This window comes from Pinus tabuliformis, chromosome 4_1, assembly GCF_031772625.1.
Source record: "Pinus tabuliformis cultivar Carrire ecotype Pingquan chromosome 4_1, CPIR1, whole genome shotgun sequence".
NCBI lineage: Eukaryota > Viridiplantae > Streptophyta > Pinopsida > Pinales > Pinaceae > Pinus > Pinus tabuliformis.
In genome coordinates, this window is record NC_142303.1 from 195,147,078 (window position 1) to 195,162,686 (window position 15,609).

At 39.0% G+C, this 15,609-nt stretch overlaps 1 protein-coding gene across 1 annotated transcript in view; it reads right to left on the reverse strand.

Moving 5' to 3' along the window:
* LOC149174890 (kinetochore protein) overlaps positions 1-15,609 on the reverse strand; it is a 210,134-nt gene that overhangs the window by 175,981 nt on the left and 18,544 nt on the right. Inside the window, exon 3 of the mRNA XM_089421002.1 lies at positions 12,759-12,795. Within this exon, the coding sequence (XP_089277128.1) occupies positions 12,759-12,795 (37 nt within the window). The remainder of the gene's footprint in view (positions 1-12,758; positions 12,796-15,609) is intronic.

The window sequence follows — 15,609 nt, forward strand, 5'->3', positions numbered from 1 at the left end:
GGTTTGGTAATTTAGGGTTTATGATTAAAATCCTTGGGAGGTCCTACGAATGAAACCCTAGGTGTACGTTTGTTCTTATGTTGGAAACCCTAGCTTGGTCAAAATTTGTTGTATATCTAACTTTGTTGTCTTGATGTTTGTATCTAGGGTTCACATCTAGAACCCTAGTAGATGTTGATAAGGAATGTAGTATGTTGTAGTATGTAAAATCTAGGGTTTGTGTGAAACCATAGTAGGAATTTATATTCCAAGGCATGATAATGAAACCTTAGAAGTATATTGTTTTCATGATTTAGTTTTGAAAATGAGATCTAGGGTTTGCAACAAACCCTAGTAGAGTTGGCATGTAAAAGCATATTATGATTGGATTGATCTGATTGAATTCAGGCTTTATGTCTCAAAGATAGAATCTAGGGTTTATGACAAAACCCTAGCTGGAAATCGAAGTCTAGTATGTAAAAAGATGTGTCTCTTGTTGATTACGAACCTAGCCAGATTTAGGTATTTGATATTTAAAGAATATTTGCTTTGATGTTCCTATTATAACATACTAATAAAGTTGACTTCATGCTCTATTTGGTTGTACTTGTTGTTGAATGTTTGCAGGTACATGATCTTCAAGATGATAAAGATACTTGCCCCATATTTGATAATGACATTGAGCATGATGGAAAGAGGGAATTGTGGGAGCCTTGTAGATTACATAAATAACCTTGAAAGATAAAGAAGGAATAGAGCCATGAAAGGTTCTCTGGTGTTATAGAAGAAGGAAGTGGTTGATCTCCCTAAGTTGAGAGGGAACCTAGATAAAAGAAAGGGTATATCTCCCCAGTTGACAAGGAGGGCATATTATGACAGTAAATACTTTGAAGTAAGCAAAGGTACTATCAATGAATGTTCATGAAGTTGCAAACAAAAGACTTGAGAAGATTTGGAGAAGTATTCGATACTGTTGAAGAAATGAAAGAAGAAGAAAAGCTTCCAACAAGTTGTAGACTGGATAGTTTGAAGATGATATAAGCAACATCTAATCGAATGAGGTCCCTGAAGTTTTGTGTTTACTTGTATATTTAAAAGTTTATTATCGATTGGGGTTGTATTTGTACAGGTAAATCTCTCCATAAAGAAGGATGAACACTTGAGAAGCATGCTTGGACAAATGGATATATCTAGTTAGATAGGAGAGTTAAAGCATCTAACGGTGGATGCTTGGGAGGACATTTGGTCGGCCTATGTGTTGATGTCAAGATCTCGAAGAGGGAGGGTGGCGTTGGTCATGGAGCTCCGACCTTGGATACGCCCCTTAGATCTTTGGGTTGATGGCTAGCAAGTAAGCTTGTTGGTACCTAGAGTGGCTGAAAGCTTGAGTCCATCTTAGTCCCACCTGGATAGATTACCCTGGTCAGGTATCTAGTTCGGAACACTGAGTGTGTTAGAACTCTTCATAGTTCACTTCATTTTGAGATCTTTCATGTACTTTCATATGTATGTAATTATGAATACCTCCCTAGTTAAGAGGGAGTGTTGAAAAATGTAACTAGTGTCAGTCTTCATAATTGTACTTCAATCATTATGTAATATATTTGTTAAAAGAAATTTGTTCATTATTAAATTGACTTATTAAAGCATGGGTTTCATGCTTGGGTCAATGGTTCATAGGTCATATCACCCAATGTGTGCTTTGGGATTTTTCTTATTGAATCAAAGTCAAAAGAAAGAAAATTGTTTTGTCAAAGGATTTCCTCCATCAAGTCAGCTCCTTCTCACACAATGACAACCACCTATCCTTCAAGTCAACCTCCAAACGATTGACAAAAGGTGAACAAGTCGGCCTCAAAATTAGTTGACAAGTCAGCGTCTACAAACTCCTCATTTCTGCTCAAAAGCACAATGACAAACCACTATTAACAGCAAGGTGAACTCGACCTGTTGTAGCACACTTGATCTGCAATTTTTGAAATAAAAGGAAGAAGCGCGTAGGACATAAAAGAACTCAATTACAAGATGAAAATACTATTGCAGGACAGGAAAGTGAGGAGACCAAAGTTCTACAGAATCTGAGTTTATCTGAGGTATTACAGGGAAAGAAAATATACAAGAGACTGAAGATTGCAAAAAGAATGATGACTTGATTATGGAAGGTTGACTTGATGGAGTAAAAGAGATCATGTGTCTAGGTCTTCAGTCCAGGTTGTCTCATATTTGATATGAATCTACTGAAGAAAGCGTATGGACTGGGTTTTCCCCTACATAGGGGTTTTCCCCTAGCTGAGTGCCTACATTTGGTGTCTCCTTGTTTTTATGGTTTTGATAGTTGTTGGATGAACAAAGAAAGTAACTATAAGAAGAAGAAGAAGAATAACAACCCAAGAAGGTTTTGAATCAATATAATGACGAAATGATTTGATTGAGCAGAATCTATTCTGTCATTGCGATTGAGATTGTTATATTTGCTTCCACTAAATTTATTGTGTTAATGAACCCAGCTATGCAATTAATTAGTAGTCTATAATCTACTAGGAATTAAGTGTCAGGTGCTAGGTTTGTAGGAAAATTAACACATAGTAAGTATAAGCCATCCATGAAAATGATTCACAATCTACTCTATCTGAGTATAGTTTGACATGCTTAAATGGGTACCCAAAAGATAGGAATTCAATGTTCTAGGGATGAATACTAAAAATGGTAAGATAGGAATCCATTGTTTTGGGGTTGTCTACTAAAAAACAGTGTCTGAAAAGGTTATGTATCCATGGAATTCCATTATGAGCATCTTACCATTGTGTAGCACCTACCTTGATTCTCTAAACATAGGTTAATTTCAAACCCTAAAGAAGCAAATCACTCCAAGATGTCACTTTGAGTAGAGTTTCCATTCATTCATAGTTATGACCATAAATATCCAAAGATATACAATGTATCCACATTCTATTTTGTGTTGTTTGTTTTCAGAAATAATTTTCCTTCCGATCCATCCATGAATGGAGATAGAAGTTGAACCAATGCCAGCTTATGAAATGCCTTAAAGAACCTTTTTCGGAAGATTACAGTGACCCACTTTAATGACAAGGCATCTCATTAACAATCACCCTTAATATTGAGGCAAACTAAATGTTACCCAAAATTCAACCTGTGTCTAGAACCAACAAGCCCAAAGCACAACAGGTGATTCAAGTCCTTTGCCATGAGCCTCAACCTGTCATAAATGAAATATCACGAACTATTAAGGTACATATTATGAGGCCTCAAATTGTTCAAATACCATTCATAGTTGATGCCTTAGCAAGAAGAAAACCTCTAAATAAATGAATGCTTACAGACTTTGTGATAATTGTAAGTTGTTCAAGTTCACAATTACATAGAATGGTGATAATGTTTGCCTTGTAACTTGAGTCATAAATGTGTACGAAAAATTCAAGATGCCGAGTGCGATCCGGATTTATGAAGGGAACGAAATGAAATGCAGATGTAAAAAAAAACACATAGATACAATGAAACTGAAATTCAATTAATAAATAACATATGTTGAAAATTGTTTACATGAAGAATGAAAATAAACTAGCTCAAGCGATGGTAGCTTATCTCTAAGAAGAGATGTGACGGCTACGCACCTTCCTGAACTGTTACAATGAGGTTCAAAGGCCTTTTTATGATGAAGAAACAATGAAAAATTCTAAACATCCAAAACCCTAACCCTGGGAGATGAAGCGCCAAAGGCTTATGGGCCCTGATGGTGTAAGTTGAAAAGTCAACATCTCGAGATCGTAACTTTGGCATATGATCTCCATTTCGTGCACACAATACCCGTTAGAAAGTTCAAAGGCCTATCCAAGGAGAACAACTTTCAACAACAAACATGAGTCCATGACTCATGTTTGCCCATTTCCCCAAAAAAACGTCACTTAGAGCCTCAAAATGGCTCCAAAAGTTCAGGACTTGAAAACTGCCAAAAAAGAAAACTACCCAAATAGGCAACTATTCTGAAAAATAGGAAATTGTGTTGTGTGCCAAATGGAATAGGTGGGTGTCCACCAATATCCACCTGGATCAATCCTCCCCCCCTTAGGAAGCAATGGTCCCCATTGCATTGAATGCCTCCATGAGATGGGAAAACTTTTGTTGAAAACTTGGTCCCTGGTAAGCCACTTGCCTTGGTGTAGGAGTTGCCTGCTTTGACAACCCAATACAGTTGGATCCTCTATTGGCGAGCGTTCTTAATCTGTTTGTCAATGATCTGATCAGTTGTGTCCTGTTCAATGCAATATGGGTTAAGCTTTGTTGCTATTTGCTTCTTGGCAATGTCTAATGTGTCCAACAATGGTGGAATGTATGGTTGAAGGTAGTCCACATTGAATACCGAGTGCAAGTCAAGGAATGGAGAGATACTTAGCTCAAAGGCATTGTCACCCACAACCTTGGTCATGGTGTAAGGTCAGTATCGGAGTGGTTGAAGCTTCTAGTGGGCTCTTGCAAGGCGTTCCTTCTACAAATGCTACCAAACCTTGTCACCCACTTAAAACTTATGTGGCAGCCGATGGTGATCATGATGTTGTTTGTACTTAGTATTAGCCTTGTGCATGAAATAATGAACCTACTGGCAGATGTGTCAAATTTGTTCAATAAATATGGTGGCGTTGTCGGCTTCGAATTGAACATGTGCAAATTTTCGCTGTGTAGTTGCAAGGGGCAGTGCAACATCAATGGGACAAAAAGGTTGAAATTTGTGAAGTAGGGGTACACGAACCCAGGGGTGGGGTTCTTGTACTTGCACCCAATTTGTGCTCCTAAGCACAGTAAACCGGTTCAGGTTCTTCTCAAACACGCCCTTCCAAACCCAGTTCATGTATGGAGAACAAGATACTCTAAAAATTAAAAATGGGTTCTTTCTTTGAGTTTGTGATGGGTTTTTGGTACCCCATAAAAGGGTGTGTGGTTCCCCAAAAACGAGTACGCGAAGGGTACACATACTTAGTCAATCACGGAATTAAGAAGGTTGACAACTTAGTCTACATTCATAGCACACTTCATCTCATACTTCGTCTCATATCTTGAAAAGACCGAAGGTACAAGGAGTGTCCTTTCAAGAGATGGGACCAATACACAAATGATGTTGCATGTCTGGACGAGGAGATGCAACCAAATGGTCTTATTGAGCTACCTCTAGTTTCTATGGATGAGCGGGAGCCTCCAAATGAGAGTGATCCCTCCCTGGACATCCTGTTGACTGATGAGCTTAGTGATGTTGATCATGATGACATGGATGTTGATGAGTGTTGACATGGCTTGAGGAAGCCAAATCAATTATCTTGAGACTTGTTCATTGTTCAGTTTCACTTTTTTTGGAATTTTCTATTTCATGTGTGGAAATGCCTGAAGGCAAATTTTGAATGTAGTACGACAATGGAGTCCTGGACATACAATATATATCTATAATCATGTCTAATATATCTCTACTTGATATTAAATTTGAAATTTCAATGTGAATGTCCAATGCTTTATTTTTCTTGATGTAAATTGGAAGATCTCAAAATTCATAATTCATAATTTGAATTTCATAATTCAAAGTTCATATAATGATATATATTATAATTTATGTAATATATAAGATATAAACTATAATATAGTATATACCATCAATGAACCCACGTACCCTATTTGTTAAGTTTAGATGTTCTCTGCTTAGAGAAATTCACTTCAATTTTTCATATTAGCCCAATGACAATATTCAGATTAGCAATCACATCATCATGATAGTAAAGTGCAAATAGAACATAAACATAAATAGCAAAAGACAAGCCAAGACAAGAGAACACAAGATGTGGCACCAGCCAGGGACAAACCCCAATGTGGGGAAACCCTTGATCAATTCTTCTTATATTCTTCAATAGTTCAGCAGAGAGAGAGAGAGAGAGTACAATGATTTGAAGTCGATATTTGACTTGCTAAATAGGAGATCAAAGATCTTCTCCGTAACGATGACACAATGAGGTTGCAGCTCTGATACCGAGGACTGAAGATATGCAGCAGATGATAGGCTTAGAACAACTCAACCAATTACCCAAAATATTGAGGCTTTCCTTCAATGAGATTCTCCTTCCTTCATTGCTTCACTGATCATGACAAGGCTACTAATCTGGCACCTTTCATACGCTGCAAGGACTGGTGCATATCTTGGCAAACCTGATCACTGGTTAGGGCACAAACTCAGTGTGCTACAGCACCCTAAACACACCCCACAATCCACCTATTTACTGCAGATAGCCTTCATACAGTCCTCCAATGATACGCTGCCTTATAGGGTTGCTTACCTTCTGAACGCAACTACTAAAAGGCCTCCAACTGTTGGCTATGGCTTGCGGCCTAGCCCAACAGTGGACTGCAACTTAGGTTCCTTCAAACAGTGATCCAAACAGCCCTTACACAATAGCCCCTAGCTCCTCCTTTGAGCGGATTTTTTTGCCCAGCATACCGAGTTCAAGAACAGCTTGATCATGCCCAAAACAGTCCACATTGTCACCTACAGGAATATGGATTTATCATTCATCATGACAGCGGCTTAGGTGACTGTAGCTAGGTCTCTTTTGAGTTGCGTATGAGGTCTCCTACTAGGCTACAACTAGGCCTCCCTCTTGTTGTGACTAAGCGTTATTTTTACTGCGTTTAGAATAGCTTTGGCTAGTGGATTATGTCTCTCCCTGTAACTGCATATTAGGGTATAATTGTTGCGGAGTTAGGGTCACTCTTTAGCTGTGAATTAGGGCTCAATAGATTTTGAATATAGGCCTTCTTAAGTTGCGGATTAGGGCTCCTTTGGACAGCGTAGGAGCCTCTCTTCACTGTGGTTTTATCCCCTTTAGGAGAAAGAGTTAGGGCCGCCTTTAATCTGCAACAAGGGCATCTCCAGTTTTGCGTCTAGGGCTCTCTTAGAAGACCCTTTCTTCACTGTGTCTAGGGCTTCTCCCTCTAGATCTCTCTAGCCACCAAACCCAAACGAGTGGAGAGAGATCTTAGGAGAAGTGTGTGTACAAAATGACTTGAAGACCTCTTCTATTTATAATAAAACGTTGAGGATAAGTTGGGGTAATTTGGTTTCTGGCCGACCTTGACAATTTGTCAAGTAACACAAATAAATTCATATTTCCATGAATACATGTCGGAATTGAATGATCTTTAGATCAATCCTACACCTTTCGACAAGAGGAATCCAAGAAAAATATCAGCTACCATAAATAATGGAATTTGGCCCTAGTTGCCAATTTTAACATTGTTTGATAAAGTGATGTACCTGTACCTAAACCCACATTTCCTGGCAACTTAGGTTGAAATCTTAGGCCCACCTGAAAGGGATTGTGGCCAGTTGAGCTATTGCGTTGGACAAAGGGTAGACTCCCATCCCATGTTCATGGGTGCTTGAAGTTGTACATGAGTAAAATGTGAACAATCATCTTGTTGACAACCTCTGTCTGGCCATCAATCTGGGGGTGGAAGGCAGTCGACTTGGTGAGCTTGGTGTCCAACAATGACCAAAGGCTCGACCAGAATGCGCTAAGGAACCTGCTAACCCAATCTAATATGATGGTCTATGAGATCCCAAAATGTACCCACACTCGTTCAAAGAAGAGATTGGCAGTAGATTTTGCTACAATACTCTTTTTATAGACAACCAAATGACCATCTTAGAAAATCTATCAACGACCACCAACACACAGTCGTTACCATGCTTGGTAGAAGGAAGGCCAGACATATAGTCCATGGAAATGGATTCCCAAGGTCGGCTAGAAATAGGCAAAGGGGTGCACAGGCCTTGCTTCTTAATAGTTGGTTTGGCAATGGCATAAGCAGTGCAAGACCTGATATATTTGCAAACGTCCTATCAGAGTTTCGGCCAATAAAATACTTTTGTAGTATTGCCATTGTCTTCTCCACACCAAAGTGCCTTGCTACCCAACTGTAATGTGCCTCACAGATCAGCTTGGCACGGTCGCTTAAAGGAACACGTGTCCCAAGTAGCACAATAGTGCATTCTGCAGGTGAAAGTTTGGAACTTGTTTGCCTTCCACCAGCATCTAGTATGTGCTAGCGAATTATGGATCATTGTTGTAATGTTGTGGCCATCTAGAGGTCTCGTCCCCACAAGAGTTGAGAATGGTGGTCAGTGCCACAACAAAGGGCCAACTAAGTCAATATGTGACGTGATTGGTGTTACTCTTCTTGTATTTAATGTTCAGATGGAATTGTTGCAGATATGTGGACCATTTCTAATGGCAATCATTTTGTAACTTCCCATGTGTCTACATAAATTGAAGAGGTCCTTGATCTATGTGGATGATCGTTTCCTTCCCCAAAATATAATGTTTCCATTGTCGGCATGCCTACACAATGGAATACATCTCTTTATCATAGGCGGGGTATCTCCGAACAGTATCAAAGAGTGTCTCACTGTGATAGACCACCGGATGCCCTTGCTAAGTGAGAACTACACCATTAGCATAGTCGTAGGCATTTGTCTCAATCTCAAATGGATGTTGCAGGTCTGGCAGGGTGAGAAATGGTGCAGAGAAAAGGTGGTGTTTCAGTTCAACAAATGCCTCCTATTGTGACTCGGGCCAAGAAAACTTTGCTTTTGATCCACCCTTTGTAACTTGATTCAAGAGCCAAGTGATATAAGAGAACCCCAACATGAATCTTCAATAGAAATTAGCAAGGCCGAAGCTATGAAGCTTTGTTAGAGTCGTCGAGGCAGGCCAATCCCAAATGACTTGGATCTCAGTTGGGTCCACATGCACAGTTTGCTCATCAGTAATGTAACCCAGATATTGGACCTTGCCAATGCCAAAGGAGCATTTTTCCAAGTTAGCACATAGCTTTCGTTGCCGCAAAGTGTGAACAACCTGTTGAATATGTTGCAAGTGCTCTTCCCACCTCTTGTTGAAGATGAGGATATCATCCAGATATACAACCATGAACGAGTTGGTGAAAGGCCGCAAGATGTCATCCATCAGCCTCATGAAAGTTGTGGGGGCATTCATCAAACCAAAGGGCATGACAACCACTCGAAAAGACCCTCCTTGGCCTTGAAAGCGGTCTTCCATACATCGGTGGGTTTTGTTGGAACTTGGTGATACCTGGACTTCAAATCAATCTTGTTGAAGTATTTGGCTCCTTTGAGCTAGTCCAGAAGGTCATCAATCCGTGGAATCGAGTACTTGTTCCTGACTGTCATTTTGTTCAGGGCCTAATAATAAATGCAGAGTCTCCAGGTCCCATCCTTCCTCTGCACGAGTACAATTGAGCTCCCACAGGGTGAGGAACTTCGTCGAATGTGCCCCTTTTGTAGCAGCTCCTCGACTTGCCGCTTGATTTTCTCATTTTCTAGAAGAGAGCGACAGTAAATTGGGCCATTTGGTAGAGGTGCATAGGGGGGCATTTGTCGCTACTGCGCAAAGGAGCCCCATGTGGAGGCCATGGATGTGGCCATGATCTTTCCTTTACTTTGAGAGTGAATCAAGAGGAAGACAAATTTCCACATCTGGGAGATGATCTTCTTGCATTTCTTAGCAGAGATCAAGGAATTGGCAGTAGGCATGGCTACCTCTAGTATCATGTATGATTTTCTACCCAAAGTGATAATAAAAGTACGAAGTTTAGGCTCATACACAACATGACGATTCCACAAGTATGGTTGGCCTAACAAAACATCACAACCTTCAAGAGGAGCAACATCACATAATACCTCAACCGTGAAGGACTTGATGTTGTAGGGTAGGCAACATTGTTGGCTCACATGACGATCTTTCCTTAGGTGGAGCCATCTGATGGTGTATGGTTGCGGGTGTGGTATTGTTGGCAGGCCCAACCGCTTAACAACCTCTGCTAAGATGAGGTTCTTTTGACTCCCGCTATGACAATGAAACAAAGCGAAGCACCCTTCACCCACAATTGTGAGTGGAAGAGACACTCACCTTCCTCCAGATCTTCGGGCTCACTTTGTTGGACCTTTGTGGGAGCAACGGTGGCACTGGGCTCTGCATCAATGAACTGTTTTCCTTTTTTAAGGTCTGGTTTATATTCAAAACCTACATCGGACTCTGAAGCTTTCAGCTCAGCCATCAGTGACTACTTTGCACAACATTCATTTGTGTTATGTGTTGGGCTCTTATGGAACTCACACCACTTTCCCATGTCTTTGTTCGTCTTCCCATTATTATTATTTGCTTGCGGCTTTGATGGGTTGTCTTAGGGGGTTCCACCATGGCTCTGTCCTTTGTTCTGTGTTTGGGGCACCCTTGCCTTCCTTCAGATTAGCAAATCCAAAGTCTTGCTTCTTCAGTTTAAACTTTTGCTTGATTCTGACAGCATATCGATATGTTGTGCCTAGCGAGGTGATGTCCAGGAACTCCATTTCTGTGTGGACATAATTATGCAAACAACCATGTACTTGAGCACAAAAAGTCGCTCAGAGTCCTTGATACCCAACTTCGTGCGCAAAGTATGATAGATATTTGTGAACTTTGGCATTTCTTGGTCCCTTTCCTGTCGTAGTGTGGTTGTAATGAAAAAAGTTTGTACACCCTCTGATACCACATACGGCAAACAAACCCGCAATAGTCATAAAAATGTATATTTTATTAATAATGAATTTTAATTGATGATTTACAGGATGAGAACCCCGGGCTTAAATACAGCCCTACATGCCTCTTGGTGAATGGGCATGATCTTTGATCATGCTTTGTGCCCTAATTAACTAAAAATACTTTATTTTTATATAAGAGTGGCCCATTTTATATACTTGTCTTCATAGTTACCCACAGGGTAGTACTGTTCTTTAATAGCATCCCTAAAAGATTTCCAAGAAGATGCAACTAAAAATAGCGTGTATTCTTCCATGGCTCTTTTCTCATAGTAAGTTTCCCACCAGTCTTTGACATGGGGGGCGGTTTTAAGCAATGCAAAAGTAATCTTCTCTCTATCAGAAAAATTATGGACCGAAAAGTATCCTTCCAACAAATTTAACCATTTATCTACAACATCTGCATCTATCTAGCCTTCAAATATAGGAATATCAAAATTAACTTGAACCTTAAAAGGGGCGACACCTCTGAAGCGGCAATTGGATTAAGAATTAGGACGATCTTCCAAGCGGCGTATGTGTCACCTATTTGTATCAATCAAAAGATCTAAGAAAAATTATCCATCATTTCGCTCCTTTGTCACTCGAGGGCTTCTTCAAGCAACAATTTGATAAGATCTCCTGCTCCCTCATCTTTCCTTTCTTCCACCATGGGAGGTCAACAAGGATGGTCTTGCAAGGGCTTAAGCCTCAAGCAGTTTGAGTCGCAACTCCTTATACTTCGACCTCATTGGGTACATGCACAAAAAAACAAAGAAAGAGTAGACCACTCTAATACCACTGATTTGGATTTATTAAGGGAACAAAATGAAATGCAAATGTAAAAAAGAAACACAGAGATACAATGAAACTGAACTTCAATTAATAAATAGCAAATGTTAAAAAATGTTTACATGCAGAATGAAAATAAACTAGCTCGAGCCATGGTATCTTATCTCTAAGAAGAGGTGACGGTTATGTGCCTTCCTGAACTATGTTACAATGAGGCTCAGAGGCCTTTTAACCATGAAGAAACAATGGGAAACCCTAAACATCCAAAACTCTAACACTACGAGATGAAGCGCAAAAGCCTTATGAGCCTCGATGGGGTAAATTGGAACATCAACTTCCTGGGTCGTAACTTTGATATACGATCTTTGCTTGGCGCACAGGATAGCCCATTACAAAGGTCTATCCAAGATGAAAAACTTTCGATTGCCATGTTTGCTCGTTTGCCCAAAAAACATTGTTTAGGGTCTCAAAACGGCTCCAGAAGTTCAAGACCTAAAAACTGCCAAAATAAGAAATATTGCTGAAAAATAGGAAACTGTGTTGTGAGCCAAGAGGAAAAGGTGGGTGGCCACCAATATCCACGTGGATCAATGTGTGATGTGAATAAAAAGAATTGGCCCTTGGAAGTTTGTTCATGATCCTTAATAGAATAAATGTTGTCAAAAAACTCAAGAAGTTAGTGCAGAGTCTCATGACTAAGCTAACACTTCAATCTTTTGGAATGAGCAAATATCTCATAGAAAACATACCATCTCCTTATCTGCACAGGTACCACACAATCAACATATTAATTTAAAAAATAACGACATAGTGATATTTTTGAAAATATCCCCAAGGCAAGCAGAGAAAGCCTATGAAATGTGAAAACCACAATTTATTTATTTGCCTGGTTTATGGTTTTTAATGCTTGCCAATATTCCCAATTATTTCAATACCCCAAGTTTATGGCACCCAGCAATATTTTTCTGATGCCAAAATTTACAACGAGTCTTTCTTTCAGGTTGTGACACTGTTTTGCATAACCCTGAGTTAGACCCAATGTCATTCACTGTTTATTTTATGTATGCAACTACATCAAGTTTTTTAAGCCAGTAACTCTAATGGACCCACTCCAAGTTCATTAGGCAGGCTCAGTTTTAAATAACAGAACATGTACAGATATTCAGCAATATTGATTGCTTACTTCAGGAAATATCACATTCGTGACCATTTTAAGTTATAAAACAACATGTCTAAAATAGATTTTACTCAACATTTTCATCTCCGCCCACTCTTTGGTGTCTTCCAAGCAGTACACCATATACAATTTATAGGATTTTGTTTTCCATCATAAAACACCAATGCCTTTTAGCCATACCTTGTATACTTGTTGATGGAGCACACTGAGTTGCATCCTGTAAAAGTCATTACACAATTCAAATAAATCATTAAAAACTAACTAAAGTGAAATGCAAATAGATTCCAGCTTCAAGTTATAACAGTCTCAAAAAATTGACCTCTTCATGGATATGAAGACAAAATGCATCCTAGCAAAACTACATACAGGAGATGATTTGAACACAAATACTTGGAACTAATGAAAAATTAAAATTCCTATAGTTCATTAAATTCATTTGCAGATACCAGATTTACAACACTTAATCAGTGTTCAAATTTCATCACAGGTAATCCAAATTCTAAACATCAAGATAGGAAAATGATGTCAGGAATAGCAAATAGAAACAAGTTACAAAAAAGAAACATGTCCTGAGGACTGAAATAATTCAAGCGAATAGCAGGGTTACAATCTAATATAACTTACGCAAAAAATATGCAATTGATATCCAGAAGAATATATTTTTACAAGAAAAAGAACATAAAAAACGTTTAAGAAAGACAACTAAATATTTAATGAGGATTGACATGTCTGAAAGGAGGCTATCACTGTACAATATATCATATACGTAGCCTTTATATATTTAGCATCAGCCATCCCCATATCTTATTGAGCTGACCTTACTATGGGAGCTACAGGCTAGTACTTTTACTCTCAGCAACCACACTTTTCCCATCAATTCATACACTCCTTACTGCTCTTCTTTTCCTTCATTTTAAGAGAAATGTGAAAATTGTGAAGAATTTTAAACCATAAACAGGAACAAGCTTAGCGTCGTCATATGACACAGGATTTGGGGGTTTTGCAATAAGATCTACGCAATGGCACTCCATCACAAAATACACCCATCTGGACATAATTTGGTTCAACCCCTGTTAGTTTGTTTGTTTTGATATTTCTTTGGTTTTTGTCTTTGACGATGATCTGGGCACTCCTCCATTGCTATTATTAATTTATCTTTCTTTACTTCCTGCATCATGCTTTATTTAGGCATTGTTTCCACACTCCCACTTTGTATCAGCACCATTTTACTCAGCAATGTCATTGACAAACTTTTGGTTAAATTTCAAGGTTACTCCGAAAGTGTCTACACCATGCTTGGAATATTTCATGAGATTTAGGGCACATTGTGTATGTTCAGCCACGTGAAAATAGTCCTCGATGGATTTGCACAATTGAGATAGCTTGATCAATGGATGCTTGACCTTAGATGGTTGCTCACTCGCTTAGTGTTCTTCCCTTGAGCATTGTAGTTGTCTTGCCAGTCTGGTCGGCAACCTTCACTAGGGCACCATGAAATATCCATTTTTCTTGGAGAAAACCCTAGATGGGACGAGTGTTGTACAACTTGGAGGTGGTCATCAGACAACTTGGATTCCTATTTCGAGAATTGAAGATGGCTTGGAGATGCCTAGGGCTTCAACATTATTCTTGCAGGATTAGTTAACACAGTGGAGTACAAAATGCATAAGAAGATCTATGGAGTTCATGGAGGCTTGTGATGGGAGGATGTGGACTTGCCTTGAGTAGCTACATCACCTTGAAGCCAATATTGTGCACAACACCACCTTGGAGCATGACACGTGTACTTCAAAGTGTAACATCTTGCTTTTGTTGGCCTACAAGTGCTCAACATAGGTTGCTTGTGAGGTGTACAGTACATTATGGACGAAGACAGTTTTTCCATTCATATATTTTCATTCACTCAATTGTATTCACTCTTCTTATAGATATGACCTATAGAAGAGTGTGTGCAACCTCCTCCCTTCCTAGAGTGTTAAATGGCCTAATACCAGCCCATGTTTATTTTCTCACGACAATTATTTATTCCCAACAATTTATTTTATTAACCAAATAAATTCTGAATTGTTGAAAAATAAAATCACTGGTATTTTAACATCCAGAAATTTATATCCATCAGAATAAAATCAGAGAGAGATCAATCAAAAATTACAACAGATAAAACACCCACAATAATTCTCCTACATTAACTATTCTGGAAAATCAAGGTTTTGACCCACAGGAAATTTACAAAGAAAAATATTATTTGCATCTCCACAGCATCTCCCCTTGTTATGGCGAGGGTCTGCTAAGAGCCAGCAAACAATTTCAGTTAGAAAATGCCTAAAGAGGTTAACACATTTTAATACTATTTGCATATGTTAGCCCAAAATACTAAGTAAGAATTCCTAAGACAGGAACTAAATTCCTACACTAGCTGACCAAGATAAAAGCAAGAAAAATTGGTCCTCTCTTAGTTAATCTATTGCTTTCCTAATGAAGACTTTTATGCTTGATATAACAATGTAAAGCATGAAAACAAGTAACCAAGAAATTTTGATATTTAGATGAGGGAAGAAAGAAGAGTTTTGGGGATCCTTGAAGCCCTCTTGATATCCCTTCTGAAGCCCTTTGGAGAGTTGTTTGGCAAGGTGGGACTAGTGCTTCCGCAAATGGCTTGAAGGTGGTTGATTCAACCGAGAATGTGGCCAACTCCAAGCTTAGAGAGTAACTTGTACAACACTAGAACAAGTATTGCAATACAACATTAGTAGCTTAGGTGGTTACTTACACAATGACAAGATAAAACATGCAATTCAACTGAGAAACACATGTAATAATCAAGCCTAGAATGTAAGTAAACCAAGAAGGTAATAAACACTTATCGCCTTCTCCTTAGACAACACTGCCCCTAGCTAGGGCCTAGGCTACAAAAAATTGAAAGCAAATTCAACAAAAAAACACATACAAGTTACCTCCAATAAGATCAATGCACACCACACAAATCTTGCACCACTAGACCTCCAAAATCTTGTTTATTGTTTGAATGAAG